Source organism: Pongo pygmaeus, chromosome 16 (genome assembly GCF_028885625.2).
Source record: "Pongo pygmaeus isolate AG05252 chromosome 16, NHGRI_mPonPyg2-v2.0_pri, whole genome shotgun sequence".
Taxonomy (NCBI): Eukaryota; Metazoa; Chordata; class Mammalia; order Primates; family Hominidae; genus Pongo; species Pongo pygmaeus.
In genome coordinates, this window is record NC_072389.2 from 78,037,636 (window position 1) to 78,056,407 (window position 18,772).

The 18,772-nt window shown below is 43.7% G+C and overlaps 1 protein-coding gene across 2 annotated transcripts in view; it reads left to right on the forward strand.

Moving 5' to 3' along the window:
- Positions 1–11,203: 11,203 nt before the first annotated feature.
- Positions 11,204–18,772, forward strand: part of ARIH1 (ariadne RBR E3 ubiquitin protein ligase 1) — a 111,960-nt gene continuing 104,391 nt past the window's right edge. Inside the window, exon 1 of one of the 2 annotated variants that reach the window (XM_054451543.2) lies at positions 11,204–11,595. In XM_054451543.2, coding sequence (XP_054307518.1) covers positions 11,218–11,595 — 378 coding nt within the window. In that variant the 5' untranslated portion in view covers positions 11,204–11,217. The remainder of the gene's footprint in view (positions 11,596–18,772) is intronic. The other variant, XM_054451544.2, reaches the window with a different exon arrangement.

Sequence of the window (18,772 nt, forward strand, 5' to 3'; positions counted from 1 at the left end):
AATTACAGACAGGTATGAGCCACCGCGCCCGGCCTATTTATCTTCTTAACCTCAACATCTAGCACAGTGCCTGACATGTTAGTGAACAACTGACTTGTTGAATTAACTAATAAAAATACAGGCATACAAGAAGAGCACAGTAGCATTTTCAACAATTTGACAAATGAATATTGCTTTGTTTTCTTCAAAGGGCCACCACTTTAAAATTGAATAATCATCTTTGTATATAGTCAGACCCAAAACAAAGCTCTGTACACTTCCTGTGTCAAATAATAATAATGTAAGTCCTTTACGCTAACTCATTTCATCATTACAATCCAATGAGGAAAACCTTATTATTTTTCCTTTTTTTTTCCTCAGATGAGGAAACAGGCTAAGAGGTAAACTAATTTGCCTAAGGTCACATATTTAATAAGTAGGGTTTCTAGCTCTGGCATGTATGGTGCTAACTACCACACTATTGTGCCTCTCAAAGTCAGCTGAGTAAGAATACTCACTTTTGCACAATATCTCATCCCTCTGTCTGACCCTCTCCACCTGCAACCTCCTATATACACTCACTTAGGAGAAACAAAGGCTAGGCTCATGGCTCATACATGCAGCTTGTGATTTAGAAAAAAAATGTGTCCACACATGCTCGGCTTTGCTTAATGTAAACAAATACACTAATCAATATGGTATAAACCTCCAGGACTATTCTGTTTTAATAACATGTAGATACAATGTAATGATTTTAATTACTTTATTGTCCTGTCAAATTCTTTAAAATGGGAACTTGAGGCCGGGCGCAGTGGCTCACACCTGTAATTCCAGCACTTTGGGAGGACGAGGCGGGCGGATCACCTGAGGTCGGGAGTTTGAGACCAGCCTGACCAACATGGAGAAACCCCATCTCTACTAAATATACAAAATTAGCTGGGCATAGTGGCGCATGCCTGTAATCCCAGCTACTCAGGAGGCTGAGGCAGGAGAATTGCTTGAACCCGGGAGGCAGAGGTTGTGGTGAGCCGAGATCGTGCCATTGCACTCCAGCCTGGATAACAACAGCAAAACTGAAACTCCACCTCAAAATAATAAAAAAAAAAAGGAACTTGGTATGCTGCTTCAGCAATTTAAATGTGTCAATCCATGTATCCAACATTAAATTATCTTTTCCGGAAAGCAAAATGTGAAGCGGCTTATAAAGACTTCTTGTCAAGTATCACAAGCTCTCCGTTATTACTTTACTAAAGATGTCTGTGATGCCACTTTGCAAAATAACTGTAAGGAATGGCATTTGATTCCTGGGGTGGAAGAGGTGACTATGCCTACTAAATCATGGTATTGTCTCAAATGAAACCAAAAGAACCAAAAACCAAGAGAGAAAACAAAAAGACAAAAAAAGAAAGCTTTTTCATTTCTGAAAACTTTGGGGCTGTGTGGTCCTGTCAGGTGCTGCTATTTCTGGGTTTACTATTACTACAATCTTCAAGTCCTAAAGATTTCTGCTTCCTGTTGCAGTCCTTTATTCATTCATAACCAAGCTGCATTGTATCATTTGTGTCCAATTTAGCTGGATTCCAAAATCAATCCTATCTTGCCATGAAGTATTAAAGGCTGAGTTACCACTGGGGATGTGGGAGGTAAAATGAGCATTTGCCATAGAGAAACCCTAGATAAGGAGTGCCATGGAGAACATGCATATTAGACCCCCTCTTCCTTCTGCTCCACATAACCTTCAAGTTTTCATGAACACCTAGAAGAATTAACAGGCAAGAACACCAGTGTTGATTTAATGTTGGCAAGATTCAACATCTTTTGAGGTAAGAATACATGTCTATTATTTTCAGACATTTAGGTTTATACTAATTCATAAACTTTAGGTTTATATTAATTCATTCCAGCATTAACAAAAGCTGGAAGTTTGTTGGGAATGGGCATTACATAGATGACTACATGTTCTAGGCATCAAGCACCATGTTAGAAATGATATGAAAAAAAACAGTAGTTTTGAAGCACATGAATTAGTTTGTGGGAAAGAGTAGGTGGAAAGGAGGTCAGGCAGAAGCAACAGCAGGTACAAAGGCAGGACGCATAAGAAAGTCTAGCATATTATGCTTTTGTAGAATATGCCAGTCTAGTGACTTCTAGCTCCTTTTTTTTCCTAGCTAGGATTTGACCCTATTTTTTTCTATAACTTTTTTTTTTTTTGAGATCGGGACTTGCTATGTTGCTCAGGCTAGTCTTGAACACCTTGGTTCAAGCAACCCTCCTGTCACAGCCTCTCAGGTAACTGGGATTACAGGCACATGGCACCATGACCAAGAACTCCTTTAGCACTACCATTTGCGCCAGTCTTCTTGGCTTGTGACATCTCTTCAACTGTGCAGTTATCATTTTTAAAATTAACCTTTTAATTTATCTCCTTCGCTAAATTATAATGTCTCTATTTCTCCAGAATGCCTAGAAAGGTGCTTTGCATTGAGTAGACACTAATAAGTAACTATTGATTGGTTGACCAAGAAAATCATGGCTTATGTACTTTAAGTCTTCATTAAGAATGCTAAGATTAAGCCAGGTGCAGTGGCTCACGCCTGTAATCCCAACACTTTGGGAGGCCAAGGTGGATCACCTGAGGTCAAGAGTTTGAGAGCAGCCTGGCCAACATGGTGAAACCGTGTGTCTACTAAAAATACATAAAATTAGTCAGGCGTGGTGGCGGGTGCCTGTAATCCCAACTACTTGAGAGGCTGAGGCAGGAGAATTGCTTGAACCCGAGAAGTGGAGGTTGCAATGAGCTGAGATTGCGCAATTGTGCTCCAGCCTGGGCGACAGGGCGAGCCTCTGTCTCAAACAACAACAGCAACAACAAAGAATGCTAAGATTATATTTATAAGAATAAAGTAGAACGTTGTGAAGAGAAGATAACACGTCTTTTCGCTACGCTACTTTTATTACCTATTTCCAGGAGGAACAAATACTACATACAGTCAATGTTTATGGCTGCCAATCCAGAAAGCAGTAGGATTGATAGCAATTACTCCCTTATAAAAATACAAAGACAAATTTTAGAATAAGAATAAGATCTTATTATAATCACTGAGAATTATATGGAAAAAAACTGGACTTGAACTCTGAAAACTTGGATCTGAATCAAGGTTCTGCCACTTGTTGTGTACTTTGGTAAATTACTTCCACCTTTGAGCTTTTTTCTCATCTACAAAATGAAGTTAAGACTTCCAACTTCACAAGATCATAAAGAAGAAATTAAAAATGCATATGCAGCCGGGTGCGGTGGCTCACACCTGTAATCCTAACACTTTGGGAGGCCGAGGCGGGTGGATCACAAGGTCAGGAGATCGAGACCATCCTGGCTAACACGGTGAAACCCCATCTCCACTAAAAATACAAAAAATTATCCGGGTGTGGTGGCGGGTGCCTGCAGTCCCAGCTACTTGGGAGGCTGAGGCAGGAGAATGGTGTGAACCTGGGAGGCAGAGCTTGCAGTGAGCCGAGATCGTGCCACTGCACTCCAGCCTGGGCGACAGAGTGAGTCTCAAAAAAAAAAAAAAAAATGCATATGCATCTAGTGTGGCATCTAGTATAGACTCAATAATATATTTGCTCACTTTTTGCCCATTCATCCATTTAAATACATCCATAAAGCAATAAAATAAACTAGAGATATTGTGAACTACAGAGAAATGTGTCTTTTGCAAACTTTAGTTACAAAAATACTTTTCCTTCAAGTCCTTAAGTCATTAGGATAAATATACGTTCACTTTTTGGAAGGTCATATGTTACTTTTTGTTGTAGTGTAAGCACACATTTAAGGCCAAATAAATGTATATTGCAATCATGGGGCACACAGACACTATGGTTTTGTACATTTGTCCAATTGTATGATAGTACATACTCTAGTTTCAGCATTATCTTTTTTTTTTCTTTTTTGAGATGGAGTCTTGCTCTGTCACCCAGGCTGGAGTGCAGTGGTATGATCTCGGCTCACTGCAACCTCTGCCTCCTGGGTTCAAGCAATTCTCCTGCCTCAGCCTCCCGAGTAGCTGGGATTACAGGTGTCCACCACCACGCCCAACTAATTTTTTGGTATTTTTAGTAGAGACGGGGTTTCACGATTTTGGCCAGGCTGGTTTCGAACTCCTGACCACAAGTGGTCTGCCCGCTTTGGCCACCCAAAGTGCTAGGATTACAGGCATGAGCCACTGTGCCTGCCCTCTAGTTCCAGCATTATCTTATCACACATTGGATAATTACTTGTATAAAAGCTCAGGCTCAATAATAAAGTCTATAGACCCTGTACAATAGGCCCCTTTGTTTCTGCAGTTTCCACATCCACAGATTCAACCAACCATGGAATGAAAATATTTAAAAAAAAAAACATAAAAAGAAAGAAAACAGCAATTAAAAAAAATCAAATGTAACAATACAATATAACCACTATTTACAAAGCATTTACATTGCACTAGGGGTTACAAGTAATCTAGAGATGATTTAAAGTGCTTGAGAGGATGTATGTAGGTTATATGCAAATAGCATGCCATTTTATATAAGGGACTTGAGCAACCATGGATTTTCTTATCTGTTGGGGTCCTGGAACCAATCTCCTGCAGATATCAAGGGACAACTGTGTTTCTAGAAGAAAGGTAAGGTGGAGAATATCTTTTATTTTTATTATTTTTTTTTTGAAACAGGGCCTTGCTCTGTCACCCAGGCTGGAGTACAGTGGCATGATCATAGCTCACTGCAGCCTCAAATTCCTGGAGGCTCAACGGATCCTTCTGCCTTAGCCTCCTGAGTAGCTGGGAGTACACGCATGCACCACCATGCTTGGCTCATTTCTTCTTCTTTTTTTTTTTTTTTGAGATAGGGTCTTGCTATGTTGCCCAGGTTGGCCTTGAACTCCTGTGCTCAAGTGATTCTCCCATCTTGGCCTCCCATAGTGCTAGGATTACAGGCATGAGCCACTGCACTCAGCCCTTGCTAATTTGCTTATTTTTTTATTTTTCTGTAGAGGCAGGGTGTCACTATGTTGCCCAAGCTGGTCTAAAACTCCTAGCCTCAAGTAATTGTCCCACCTTGGTCTTCCAAATGCTGGGATTACAGGCATGAGTCACTGTACCAGGATGGGGAGATCGTAAAGAAATGGCTGCAGTTAAGAATCTTGGGTTCTACTTTTGGTTGTCACTATCTCTACCAGACTTCTAATGTGGCATGTAACTTCAGTTTCTCTATACCTTATTATTATTATTAACACTTAGAACTGGTGTGATATGATCTCTCAATAATGCTGTAACACTTAATTGGTATCTATAACAAAATTTGAAATACATAGATGTTTTTACAGAAATGCAAAGTACTCAGCTTATCAGTGTCTCTTTTTGTGCTTTGATTAAAATTTAATTTCTTTACCTCCTTCCTGGTAAAACACAGGAACACCTAAAACATTACAAAACAAAAAACAGGCTGGGTGCGGTGGCTCACGCCTGTAATCTCAGCACTTTGGGAGGCCGAGGCGGGCGGATCACGAGGTCAGGAGGTTTAGACCATCCTGGCTAACATGGTGAAACTCTGTCTCTACTAAAAATACAAAAAATTAGCTGGGCGTGCTGGCACGCACCTGTAGTCCCAGCTACTTGGGAGGCTGAAGCAGGAGAATCGCTTGAACCCAGGAGGTGGAGGTTGCAGTGAGCCGAGATTGTGCCACTGCACTCCAGCCTGGGCGACAGAGCGAGACTCCGTCTCAAAACAAACAAACAAACAAACAAAACAATAAAAAAACAGGCCGGGCGCAGTGGCTCATGCCTGTAATCCCAGCACTTCGGGAGGCCAAGGCAGGTGGATCACCTGAGGTCAGGAGTTCGAGAACAGCCTGGCCAACATGGTGAAACCCCATCTCTACTAAGAATACAAAAAATTAGCCAGGCGTAGTGGCACATGCCTGTAATCCCAGCTATGCGGCAGGCTGAGACAGAAGAATCACTTGAACCGGAAGGCAGAGGTTGCAGTGAGCCGAGATCATGCCAGTGCACTCCAGCTTGGGCGATAGAGTGAGACTTTGTTTCTGCCCCCCCCACCAAAAAAAGACAAAACAAAACAAACAAAAACAAAAAGTGCTGCATTAAAACTAATTTTATAAACAAAATTACAAAAAGCAATTTCTTCTCACTTGATTTTAGAGACAACTGCTTACATACAAGAAGTTTTGGTCAGATGCCCTGTAGAGTGACCAAACCATCCCAGCTTGCCTGGGACTTCCCAGTTTGGGTACTGAAAATTCCATGTCCCAGGAAACCCCTGTCCTGAGCCAACTGGAACAGTTGGTACAGTTGGCTTTTCCATAGCTTACACTTCTATTACCTGCCCTTAGAAAAATTCCAGTGCTATTGTAATTTATATTTATCTGAAAAGCACCTGCATAGTCTTCTTGTTGGTATTCAGTACCTAATCATTTGGTTAGCATATAAATATTTATGGAATTTTGTCCCATGAGTAGATATTTTATAAATGTATACCAATTTTTTTTTACCTTACTAGGACTTGGGGACAATGGGAGTGCCAAATTACCAACAATGATTATCTCGGCACCAAAAAGGTATTACTTTGTGTATTTTCTTTTTCAAGAACCTTTTCCTGTTGTTGTTTAGAGACTACTGTGCTTCTAGCTAGTAATCACCATAGCTGGGAAAACAATAACACAGGCAATACCTTTAAGAACAAGTCATTAAAAAACAAAACAAAATAATGTATGTGGGTCATCCCTTGGCCAATGTGGGGCCAGAGAGAAGTTGTTCTACTGGTTTTCCTTAAATAGCACCATAACCTAACCTGAATCTAAGATGGTTTCCAAAATATGTATAGAACGAATGTTAACTAATTAATTCTATAAAAATATGTATAGAACGAAAGTTAATTATCTATCAAACCATGGTTATAATGGTTTATCCATGGATAGGAGACCCAAAAATTCAGAAGCACTGTAATACTTTTCATGATATTAATGAAAAATGAAGTCATGAGATCATGGAAAAGGTTTCTGAGAAAAAAATCAGACCAATTTTCTTCCCTAGAAAATGGGGATGACACAGGCTGTGTACATATAAGCATAATTAAAATAAAAATGATTAGGCTGGGTGCGGTGGCTCACGACTATAATCCCAGCACTTTGGGTGGCCGAGGTGGGAGGATCACGAGGTCAGCAGTTCGAGACCAGCCTGACCAACATGGTAAAACCCTGTCTCTACTAAAAATACAAAAATTAGCCAGGCATGGTGGTGCGTGCCTGTAGTCCCAGCCACTCAGGAGGCTGAGGCAGGAGAATTGCCTGGACCCGGGAGGCAGAGGTTGCAGTGAGCCGAGATTGCTCCACTGCGCTCCAGCCTGGGCGACAGAGTGAGACTCCGTCTCAAAACAAACAAACAAACAAACAAAACTGATTAAAAGATTATAAAGGTGACTTATGACACTTTTTAAAAGCTCTGATATTGTGAGTACTTAACTATGTGCCAGGTACTGTGTCAAATGCTTTAAATACATAATTTCATTTGATACTCAAAAATAATCCTATGAGAACAGGAATTACGATCCTCTAAAGTAAACCTCTAAAAGAGAGGCTTAGTAATTTGCTTAAGGTTACAGACAGCAACGGGGCGGGGGGGTGCAGAGGCAATTTCAGATCCATCTGCTTCAATAACTTTTATCCTCTTCACGTTTATCCTATGCCGCTTCTCAACATTGCTGGTGTAAACTCTGGTAAAATTCTATCTCCAGCTCTAATTTTTCCTGACCTTCAGTCTTGTATCTTAGTTTATGGAACTGCCTACTCAACATCTCTACCCTGATGTCTAACGAGCACCTCAAATAACATGTTTCAGTAAGTGATGCCACCATTCACCCAGTTGCTCAAGCTCCAAATACAGTAGGCATCCTTGTTTCCTCCATCAAACCCACTGTCAAGCCACCAGCAAATATTTTGGCTCTTCTTTCAAATTCCATCTCAATCTGACCACTTCTTATCACCTCCACTGCCACAACCCTAGTTCAGGCTATTATCTACTTACCTGGACTATTGAGATAGCCTCATAATTGCTTTGTTTTCATAGTCCATTCTCCATAAAGCAGTCAGTTATCTTTTTAAAAACACAGATCATATAGTTTCACTCTTCTGCTTAAAACCCATTAATAATTGCCACTGCAATAATGTAAACTTCTTAAGATGACCTACAAGGCCCCTACTGGCCCCCTACCTTGATCTGCTTTCTCTGACTTTATCCCTTAACACCCTCTTCTTTGCCCAGCATGTCTCAAGTCCCATTGGTCCTGATATTTTCAAAGTCCTCTGCGACTTAAAAAGTCACGTGCTTTGACAAGATGTGAAAGGGCAGGGTTGGAAGTTTGAGGAAACTGGCAAAGGTGTGAAAGAGTTGTTGAGAGTGGGAGAACAATCCAGAAAAATTTAATAGGATTGCTGGGAAGTATTGAGGGTTGAGTTGTGCTTGGTGATTGAAATTAAGTAGGCTGGGTGTAGTGGCTCATGCCTGTAATCCTAGCACTTTGGGAGGCCAAAGTGGGAGGATTGCTTGAGGCCAGGAATTCCAGACCAGTCTGAGCAACATAGTGAGATGTATCTGTACAAAAAATAAAAAATTAGCCAGGTATGGTGGTGTGCACCTGTAGTACCAGCAACTCAGGAGGCTGAAGTGGGAGGATCACTTGAGCCCAGGACGTCGAGGCTTCAGTGGTGATCACACCACTGCATTCCAGCCTGGGTGCCAGAGCAAGAGTGCCTCCAAAAAAAAGAAATTTAGTAATAGAATACAGATGGCTATGCACATTTCTCTAATAGTGGTCAGCTGCTCCATTATCAAAGTGGCGACTATGGATGGTAGGGTTCATTCAAGGTAGGGGTACAATGAAAAGAAAGGTGAGGCAAAGGACTTTAGGGTACTGATGAGTGTTACTGAATTTTTCTATAGGTAATATCACAATGGAGACAGGGTGGACAGAAGTGTTCCTTGTGTCCATGGTTTGCCTTAGTTGTGGCAGCAATCTAGAATTGCTAAATAGAAACACTGAATCAAAGAACCTAGACCTGGCTGGGCGCTGTGGCTTACGCCTGTTATCCCAGCACTTTGGGAGGCCGAGGCAGGTGGATCACCTGAAGTCTGGAGTTCGAGACCAGCCTGGCCAATATGGTGAAACCCCGTCTCTACCCAAAATACAAAAATTAGCCTGGGGTGGTGGCATGCGCCTGTAGTCCCAGCTACTCCGGAGGCTGAGACAGAACTGCTTGAACCTGGGAGGCGGAGGTTGCAGTGAGCTGAGATCACCACTGTACTCCAGCCTGGGCAACAGAGCGAGACTCTGTCTCAAGAAAAAAACAACAAAAAAAAACCAACACAACAAAAACAACCTAGACTACCAGTATTGAGGTTAAATGCTTTACTTTGTAAATCTTGAGGTTAAGAAATATAATTATCAGTATTTTAAAACTCACAAAATGGACAAATTGGTAGAGGCTTTTTAACATTATAATGGAATTTTTCACTTTTCAAAATCAATTTCCAAAGGGAAACTATAGGTTGAACAGTAAGATTTATCAACAAATCAGGGATTTAGATTTTAGAAGGTTTTCAATCTGGCCACTTCTTCAGATTATCTCAAGAGGGAGCCTTCTTAACGCCTCTTCTTCCTTCATAACACTTCTCTGGCTCGCATGTCCTATTTACAAAGACTTAAGCCCACTCTTAGGCATAAAATGCTCTTAACTGACATGACCCCCGACTAACTTTCCTATTTTGTCATGTATCCTCCATGCACCTTAAGCTCCCCAAACTATTCATTACTTGATACCTTCTGCGCTTTTGCTTGTTCTCTGCGGCCAGACCATCTTCTCTACCTTCTCTGTTGAACTCCTAGCCATTCATCAACACTCAGCTCACATAGCACACTTTCAGATGAGATTCAAGCATTCTCTCTCTGGCTACATTTGGCCCTTGTAGATATTTCTATTATTGCCTGTATTTTGTTGAAGCATTCATGTCTTTTATGTACTATATAGTATATAATACATATACATTACAAAGCATTTTTATGATTCATGTTTTGGGGCATCCAGCGGTTAAAATAGGGCAAGGGTTATGTGGTCTTGGCCAGGTCCCTTTTCCTTTCTGAGCTTCAGGTTCCTCAGGTATAAAATGGGTACTATGGCTCCATGAAGATGAGACAGAAAACATGTAAAGCCCTTACACAGTGTTCAATTCATGAAAACCATCGCTGTTTACATTGTTTAGGGCCCTCAAGAGGCGCTCTTGTCAGCTGGGTGGAGGAAATGCCTCTTTAAAATGACGTCATTATAGGAGACTTAAAAACCACTGCACGTCTGTACAAGTGGACAGAATCACACAGCTACCTAAAGTGGGTTCGCCTGTCATACAATTTAGAGGTTCCACTTATAACAGGTTTCCATCAGTAGCCAAAGCAACAGAAATTTTAGCTTAACAGCTGAGGGCTTCCGGGATTACCGCAGGGCGGGCGGGAAGCGCCTTTCCGCCCGGGTGGGAAGGCCGCGTCCCCATGGGACTGCCTGAGTGGGCTGGATCCCTATGGCCTGCGGCAGACACCACCACCTAGGCGGTCCAGGGGTCCCTCTCTCGGTGACTGGTGACCAGGAGGCCGCAATCTTTTCACATAAAAGGTCTACGGGTTTCCGCTCGGCCCTCACAGCGGCCGCGGACCAAACCGGGAAAGCAATTCCCGCTCGGCTCCGCTCGGGTCCCAGGCCCAGGAAGGCCGGGCCGTGGGGTCTCCCCGGGCTCCACGCAGGGGCGGCGGGGCGGGGCGCAGTGACGCAAAGAGGAGTGACGCGACGACGCAGCGCGACGCGGTGACGCACGCCCCTTTGTTGGCTCAGTAGCGATAGCAGCGGCCGTGGAGGTGGCGCTGGGGACTGTTTTCTCTCGGAGGCCGGAGCGGAGCCGCGTCTGACTGAGGCGGGCAGCAAGCGGCACCCTCGCTCCCTCCCTCCCTCCTCCGCGCCCTCCCCGCCGCCACCAGCCGTCAAACGCCAACCGCCGCTCCTGGGGAGGAGCCGCGGCCCGCGGGGCCGGAGCCAGGCCTGCGTCCGGACATCAGCCGGAGCCGGAGCGAGAGCCGGGGCCTCGGCGTCCCCGCCCTCTCCCCGCCTCGGCCAGCGTCCGCCGGGCCCCCGCGCGTCGCGCCATGGACTCGGACGAGGGCTACAACTACGAGTTCGACGAGGACGAGGAGTGCAGTGAGGAGGACAGCGGCGCCGAGGAGGAGGAGGACGAAGACGACGACGAGCCGGACGATGATACCCTGGATCTGGGCGAGGTGGAGCTGGTGGAGCCCGGGCTGGGCGTCGGCGGGGAGCGGGACGGACTGCTGTGCGGGGAGACGGGCGGTGGCGGCGGCAGCGCTCTGGGGCCCGGCGGTGGCGGCGGCGGCGGCGGCGGCGGCGGCGGTGGTGGCGGGCCGGGGCACGAGCAGGAGGAGGATTACCGCTACGAGGTGCTCACGGCTGAGCAGATTCTACAACACATGGTGGAATGTATCCGGGAGGTCAACGAGGTCATCCAGGTGAGGGTGGCCGCCGCGCCAGCTGGACCGGGCCCGACGGGGGAGCGGATTCAGGCGGCACGCGCGGTCCCGAGGGACAGGCCTGGGCCTGGTGCGCAGCCTAGCCCGGTGCCTCCCGGCCTTGTCTTCTCCGCTGCTTCTGCTGGGGATAGAGGGTGTCGAAAGCAGAGGTTCGCTGATTAGCCGGGTGTGGGGAGGTGCGCTGGGGGCGGTGCTTCCCAAGTCCTACTATGGCGGAGGCCTTCGGCCGCCTAAGCCTTCTCTGGCGGGCAATTTCTGCCAGTCCCTGGGCCCGGTGTCCTTTTCTCTGGCCGGGCGATCGCCTACTGGGGCCGGGCGGAGGAAGTGGGGTGGAGAAGAGGAGTCAGGAAGAATGGGGCCCCGACGAGGCTTACCCCGGCCTTAGCCTCATTTGAGCACTTTTGGAAGGGATTAGAGTAGGCCTAAGAGCAGCTTGGTGTATAGTTGCCCCAAGTGGGCACCAGTTAATAAAGAAATGGATCTTGGCAGTCTCAAGTGCCTACTTAAAGGTGGGGGAAGGGAAGTATTTCTCGGAAGAGGTGCTGATGGGCCTTCTTTTCAGATGGTGAGGCTTTTGCTTACATCTTTTTTATGTCTTTGCTGTTTGGGACCTAACTGCTACTTTTTCTAGTCCTAGCATATGACTTGCTTGAAGCTGTTGGAATAGTTACTGCATATTGCATACCCTTCCTTGTAGCTAAAACAACAACAAAACGCAGTGTTGTCTAATATTGGACAAGACTCTATTGTGAGTTAGAAAGCAGAGGTTTTCTGCTTGTGAACTCCCTTCTCTGATATATTCTATTTTGTGGTAAGTTAGACTTGGTGTAAGTTGATAACCACATCTCATTTAACCCATGTGCGTCAGGTTTTGCATTTTTGAGCTTTAGAAAATCAAAAGTTTTCATTTGGGGAAAAAAAAAACTCAGTTCTCCTGAGGAGTCAGGGATATGGCTGAAGAATAAAAATGAAGCTTGATTCAGTGCAACTTTTAGAAAACCTGGAAGGAAACATATATGAGCAGCAAGTTACTATTGCTTCTTTTGTCAGTCATTATTTCTTTTTTGTTTAACTTAAATTGGTTGGCTAAATATTCATTGACAAATTAGAAGTATGTCATTGTCAACTCGTTGACTTTCTATTATTAACTGATTTTTATAGTATTATAAGTAACAGTTTTAAAAATTGGAGTATCTGTTCAGGCACTGTTTCAATACAGTGTTTTGCATAATAGAAAAATCTCTGATATCTAGTGCCATTACTAAATAGTGGAAGTCTTAATTTTTAATATAGAGAACATAGTCTAAGAAGGAAGTTGAGGATTGTAGAAGATAATTTTTTTTTGTTTGTCTGAGACGGAGTCTTGCTTTGTCGCCCAGGCTGGAGTGCACTGGCGCAATCTCGGGTCACTGCAACCTCCGCCTGCCGGGTTCATGCAATTCTCCTGCCTCAGCCTCCCAAGTAGCTGGTACTACAGGCGCGCGCCACCATGCTCAGCTAATTTTTTGTATTTTTAGTAGAGACGGGTTTCACCATGCTGGCCAGGCTGGTTTCGAACTCCTGACCTTGTGATCCGCCTGCCTCGGCCTCCCAAAGCGCTGGATTACAGGCGTCAGCCACCGCGCCCGGCCTGTAGAAGATGCACATGTAAGAAAAATCTGATTAGGTAAGAAAAAATAAAAAGACAAAACAAGCCTGCCACCCAGAGACGTACACCAAAATGTGAACTGTAGTTATTTTTCTAGACCTTTGGATAGCCATTAATATGGCTCCACGTTAATAACAGTGGAACCATACTGTATGTTCTGTTTGTGTTTTCAGTGGAAAAACATTACAGAAATACTGTGAACAGCCTTCTGTCAAGTAAATTTTTCGAGAACTTACATGATTATAGATCTGAACTAATTTATTTAATCGATCTGTTATTTGCCTTCCTTTTTATTTTCTAGTTTCTGGCTTTTATAAACATTGAAAATATCCTCATAGGTCAGTCTTTGAGTGCTCTTATTTTCTTGGGATAAAGTGAATTGCTGAGTCAAAAGAATTTGCTCATTTTCAATGCATTGGATACATACTACCACATTGCTTTCAGAAAAGTTATGCTAGTTTTCCCAACCAGTGTTTGATGGGCAAAAAAAACCTGGTGAGATTGAACTTATGTTTATTGGTCTTGGTATTTCTTTTTTAAATTGCCCCTCGCTTTTTGCTCATTTTATTCTCTTTTGCCCATTGCCCCTCTTTGGGATATTTATCTCTTACTGGTTTGTAAGACTTCTTTCTATTAATAGAGGTTGGAAATAGCAGTTATCTAGGTTTCTTAATGTTGGTTTGATAAACACTGAATTTTACTTAGTTTGCATTAGAGAGCTTACTGTTAACTGTTAAACATTTAAATTCCCTGTTCTCAGTTCTAATTTTCAGTATGAAATCAGGTAAGATACATTTGCAGGTGAAAAAGTTTGAAATGTAAAAAGATCACCAAATTAATTTAATATTTCCTTGGGAATTTGATTACTTTTTCTTGGAGAGGAGTTTTGGGCAACAACATAAATACTGTTATTTGTGGATATTTGCAGGTTAGGTTTGGTCTTCAAATAAGTCAACATTATTTTCTTTCAGAAAACTCAGTTTTCTGGCTTTCTGTAATTTCCCAATTAACATTTAAATAAAAGACTAAATTAAACAATTAAAGTTTATTTAATTTGGTATTTTGTTTAAATGCTTTGTGGCTACCTAGCTTACCTTTTCAGCTTTTAAGGAAAAAAAAAAAAATCAGAGTTTTTTGTTTTGTTTTGTTTGGAGACAGCCTCACTCTGTCACCCAGGCTGTAGTGCAGTCGCATGATCTCAGCTTACTGCAACCTCTCCCTCCCAGGTTCAAGAGATTCCCCTTGCCTCAGCTTCTCCGCCACCCCACCTCCAGTATCTGGGATTACAGGCACCTGCCACCAGGCCCAGCTAATTCTTGTGTTACAGGATTTCGCCATGTTCGTCATGCTGGTACTGAACTCCTGGCCTCAAGTGATCTGCCCTTCTCGGCCTCCCAAAGTGCTGGGATTACAGGTGTGAGCCACCACGCCTGGCCAGGGTGTTTTTTGTTTTTTGTTTATTTTGAGACAGAGTTTCACTCTGCTGCCCAGGTTGGAGTGCAGTGGCGTGATCTCGGCTCACTGCAACCTCCGCCTCTTGGGTTCAAGCAATTCTCCTGCCTGAGCTTCCCGAGTAGCTGGGATTACAGGTGTGCAGCACCACACCCAGTTAATTTTTGTATTTTTTAGTAGAGAAGGGGTTTCACCATGTTGGCCAGGCTGGTCTTGAACTCCTGATCCTGGGTGATCCGCACAGCTTGGCCTTCCAAAGTGCTGGGATTACAGTCGTGAGCCACCACACCCAGCCTAAAAAGTAGTTTTCTAATGTAACTATATAAGTAGCTAGGTAATTTATTAAAAGAACCCTGTTCAATTCTGCAGTTGGGAGTATTTAAACTTGCCATTTTGTATTTCCACAACAGTGTTCAGCAAATGTTGATTGTGCTTTCTAAGTATGCCAGGCACTATGTTAAGCAGAGGATATGCTTATTGCTTAAGGAGCATATAGGGATAGGGAATATGGAGGTCCTTGTCCGGACTCCACTTCCAGAGATTCTTACTCATTAATGAAGTCTGAGGTGAAACCTGAGCATCTCTGTGTTTTAGCCTTCTAGTGATAACTAAACCACTGGAATAGTGATAGTTAATCCACTGTCACGATTTTGACTCAGGCAGGGTGAGTAGAGTGAGAAGAGCAGCAGCTCTTAGGGGCACAGATTGGTTATACCTAATCAAAAAATCCGAAATCATTTTGTGTTGTTGCCCAGACTGAAGTGCAATGGCAAGAGCATAGCTCACTGCAACTTCAACTTCCTGAGCTACAGTGATTCTCCCACCTCAGCCTCCTGAATAGCTAGGACTATAGGTGTGTGGCACCACTCTTGGCTGATTTTTTTTCTTTTTTGTAGAGACACAGGGTCTTGCTTTGTTGCCCAGGCCAGTCTCAAACTCCTGGCCTCAAGCGCTCCTTGAACCTCAGCCTCTCAAAGTGGTAGGCCTGGAAATCCAAAACTTTTTGAGCACTGTTGTGATGCTGAAAGGAAGTGCTCATTGCAGCATTTTGGATTTCGGATTTTCAGATTAGGGATGCTGATTATAAGTATAATTAAATATTCCAAATCTGAAAAACTTCTGGTCTCAAGTATTTTGGATAAGGAATACTCAACCTGTACCATATTTAGAGTGTGTGCCGAGAGGAATATGGACCTGGGACTGTTGAATGTGAGTGGTCAGAGAGGAGGTATAAAAAACAGTGGATAGGTATCTTGCTTTTGTAAGATGTATTACGCTAAATAACTTTTTTTTTTTGGAGACGGAGTCTTGCTCTGTTGCCAGGCTGGAGAGCAGTGGTGACGCGATCTTGGCTCAGTGCAACCTCTGCCTCCTGGGTTCAAGTGATTCTCCTGCCTCAGCCTCCTGAGAAGCTGGGACTACAGGTGTGCTCCACCATGCCCGGCTAATTTTTGTATTTTTAGTAGAGACTGGGTTTCACCATGTTGGCCAGATGGTCTCGACCTCTTGACCTCGTGATCCACCTGCCTTGGCCTCCCAAAGTGCTGGGGATTACAGGCGTGAGCCACTGTGCCCAGCCAAATAACTCATTTTAAAGAAAAAAAAATCTAAGCCTTACTGAAGAAATTTTCTGTTGGCTGTTGGTTCGAAAGCTGTATTTCACTTAGTTAATTAAGAGATTTAATTAAAGAACCTCAAGTTGAGTTTGCAAGCCTAAACTAAGGAAGACAGTGTACTATTCTAGCATATTGTTTACTGGTTGGGGAGTCAGTTATAGCCCTGGTTTTTACTCTGTCTAGTTAATATCTCAGAACCTTCAAATTTTTTTTTTTTTTTTTTGATACGAGTCTCGCTGTGTCACCCAGGCTGGAGTGCAGTGGCCCGATCTTGGCTCAGTGCAACCTCCACTTACAGGGTTCAAGTGATTCTCCTGCTTCAGCCTCTCAAGTAACTGGGATTACAGGCACGCACCACCACACCCAGCTAGTTTTTGTATTTTATTAGAGACGAGGTTTCACTATGTTGGCCAGGCTGGTCTCGAACTCCTGACCTCAAATGATCGACCTACCTTGGCCTCCCAAAGTGTTGGGATTATAGGCGTGAGCCACGGCGCCCAGCTAAGCTTTTTTTTTTTGAGGTGGAGTTTCTCTCGTTGCCCAGGCTGGAGTGCAATGGCGCGATCTCAGCTCACTGCAACCTCTGCTTCCCAGGTTCAAGCGATTCTCCTGCCTCAGCCTCCTGAGTAGCTAGGATTACAGGCATATGCCACCACGCCTGGCTAATTTTGTATTTTTAGTAGAGATGGGGTTTCTCCATGTTGGTCAGGCTGGTCTCAAACTCCTGACCTCAGGTGATCTGCCCGCCTCGGCCTCCCAAAGTGCTGGGATCACAGTGAGCCACCTTGCCCGGCCTTGTTTTGTTTTTAATCTGGGACTGAAAATGAGGGAGTTGAAATACTAGATTGGTCCTTTTTTACATTAAGTGTTTTATTTGTTTAACATCATTTTAAAAACCTCAGTTAATTGGAGATGTTCATTTTTTCCAAGAAATTGAATTCAGGTGTGCATATTGTGGTTACATTCATTAATGCGGAGAGGAGGAAGAGGGTGTACAAGCCTGTGCATGATGTGTGCAGGCACACGTGTTTTGAAGTTATTAAAGTGTTTGATATAGTTTAGATTTATTTCTCTTGGACTTTTATATTTTCCCAGCTGATCTCCTTGAGCTGTAAGTTTAAATTACACTGACTTGTTGAATTGCTATGGCAGTAGTCCTATGAATCAAACTCTGGGGATGGGGTCTGGCTGTCTGGTTTAACAAGCCTTCTAGGTGATGGTGATGTAAGCTAAAGTTTGATAACTGCTGATGTAGTTGAAATTTAACAGCAGTGTTTCTCTGTGTGTTATGTGTAGTGATAGATTACTACAGAGGTGGATTAATGAGGGAAGATAAATTGTTTAAGAAACTAATAATAGGGGACCAGTCACGGTGGCTCACACCTGTAATCCCAGCACTTTGGGAGACTGTGCCAGGCAGATCACTTGAGGTCAGGAGTTTGAGACCAGCCTGGCCAATATGGTGAAACCTTAGCTGGGCATGGTGGCCTGTGCCTGTAATCCCAGCTACTTGGGAGACTTGAGGCAGGAGAATTGCTTGAACCTGAGAAGTGGAGGCTGCAGTGAGCTGAGATTGTGCCACTGCACTCCAGCCTGGGTGACAGAGGGAGACTGTGCTTCCAAAAAAAAAGGTAATAATGGGAAAATTTCCAGAACCTAGGCAACGCTTACTAGGCTAATCATAAGGTTAGAAGGTGTTTGTCATCATAGATGCTATCCTTCATGCTATGCTATCCTTCAGCTAAGGTGGTCTTTACTCAATATTTTCTTTTCTTTTCTTTTTTTTTTTTTTTTTTTTTTTGGAGACAGAGTCTCTCTCTGTCGCCCTGGCTGGGGTGCAGTGTTGCCATCTTGGCTCACTGCAACCTCCGCCTGCTGGGTTCAAGCGATTTTCCTGCTTCAGCCTCCCGAGTAGCTGGGATTACAGGTGCCCACCGCTACGCCCGGCTAATTTTGTATTTTTGGTCGAGATGGAGTTTCACCATGTTGGCCAGGCTGATCTCGAACTACTGACCTCAGGTGATCCACCCGACTCAGCCTCCCAAAGTGCTGGGATTACAGGCATGAGCCACGGTGCCCGGCCTGTATTTTCAAATAGACAAACTAAACTAGTGACATCTGACATTCTAGATTGGAGTTCTTGATTTCCCTTCCGGTCCTAGATATTTTTTAATATAGAATGTTGAGTTTTCTAATTTATTAGTATGCTGGAAGAGATATAAAGTCCTGGAGAGATATAAAGACCTGTTTAAAGGAATATGAGAAGACTTATTCTTAAGGAGTTGACAATCTCTTAGAGTTAAAACAAAGCTGTTAGGTTAGTGAGTAATTTAAATAAGTGGATAGTAATAGATACTCATGGAAGAGACGTCTGTAGGTGTTGTCAAAGATGGCTAGGATTTGGGTGGATAAAAAAGAGGAAGTCATTCTAAGGAACTGA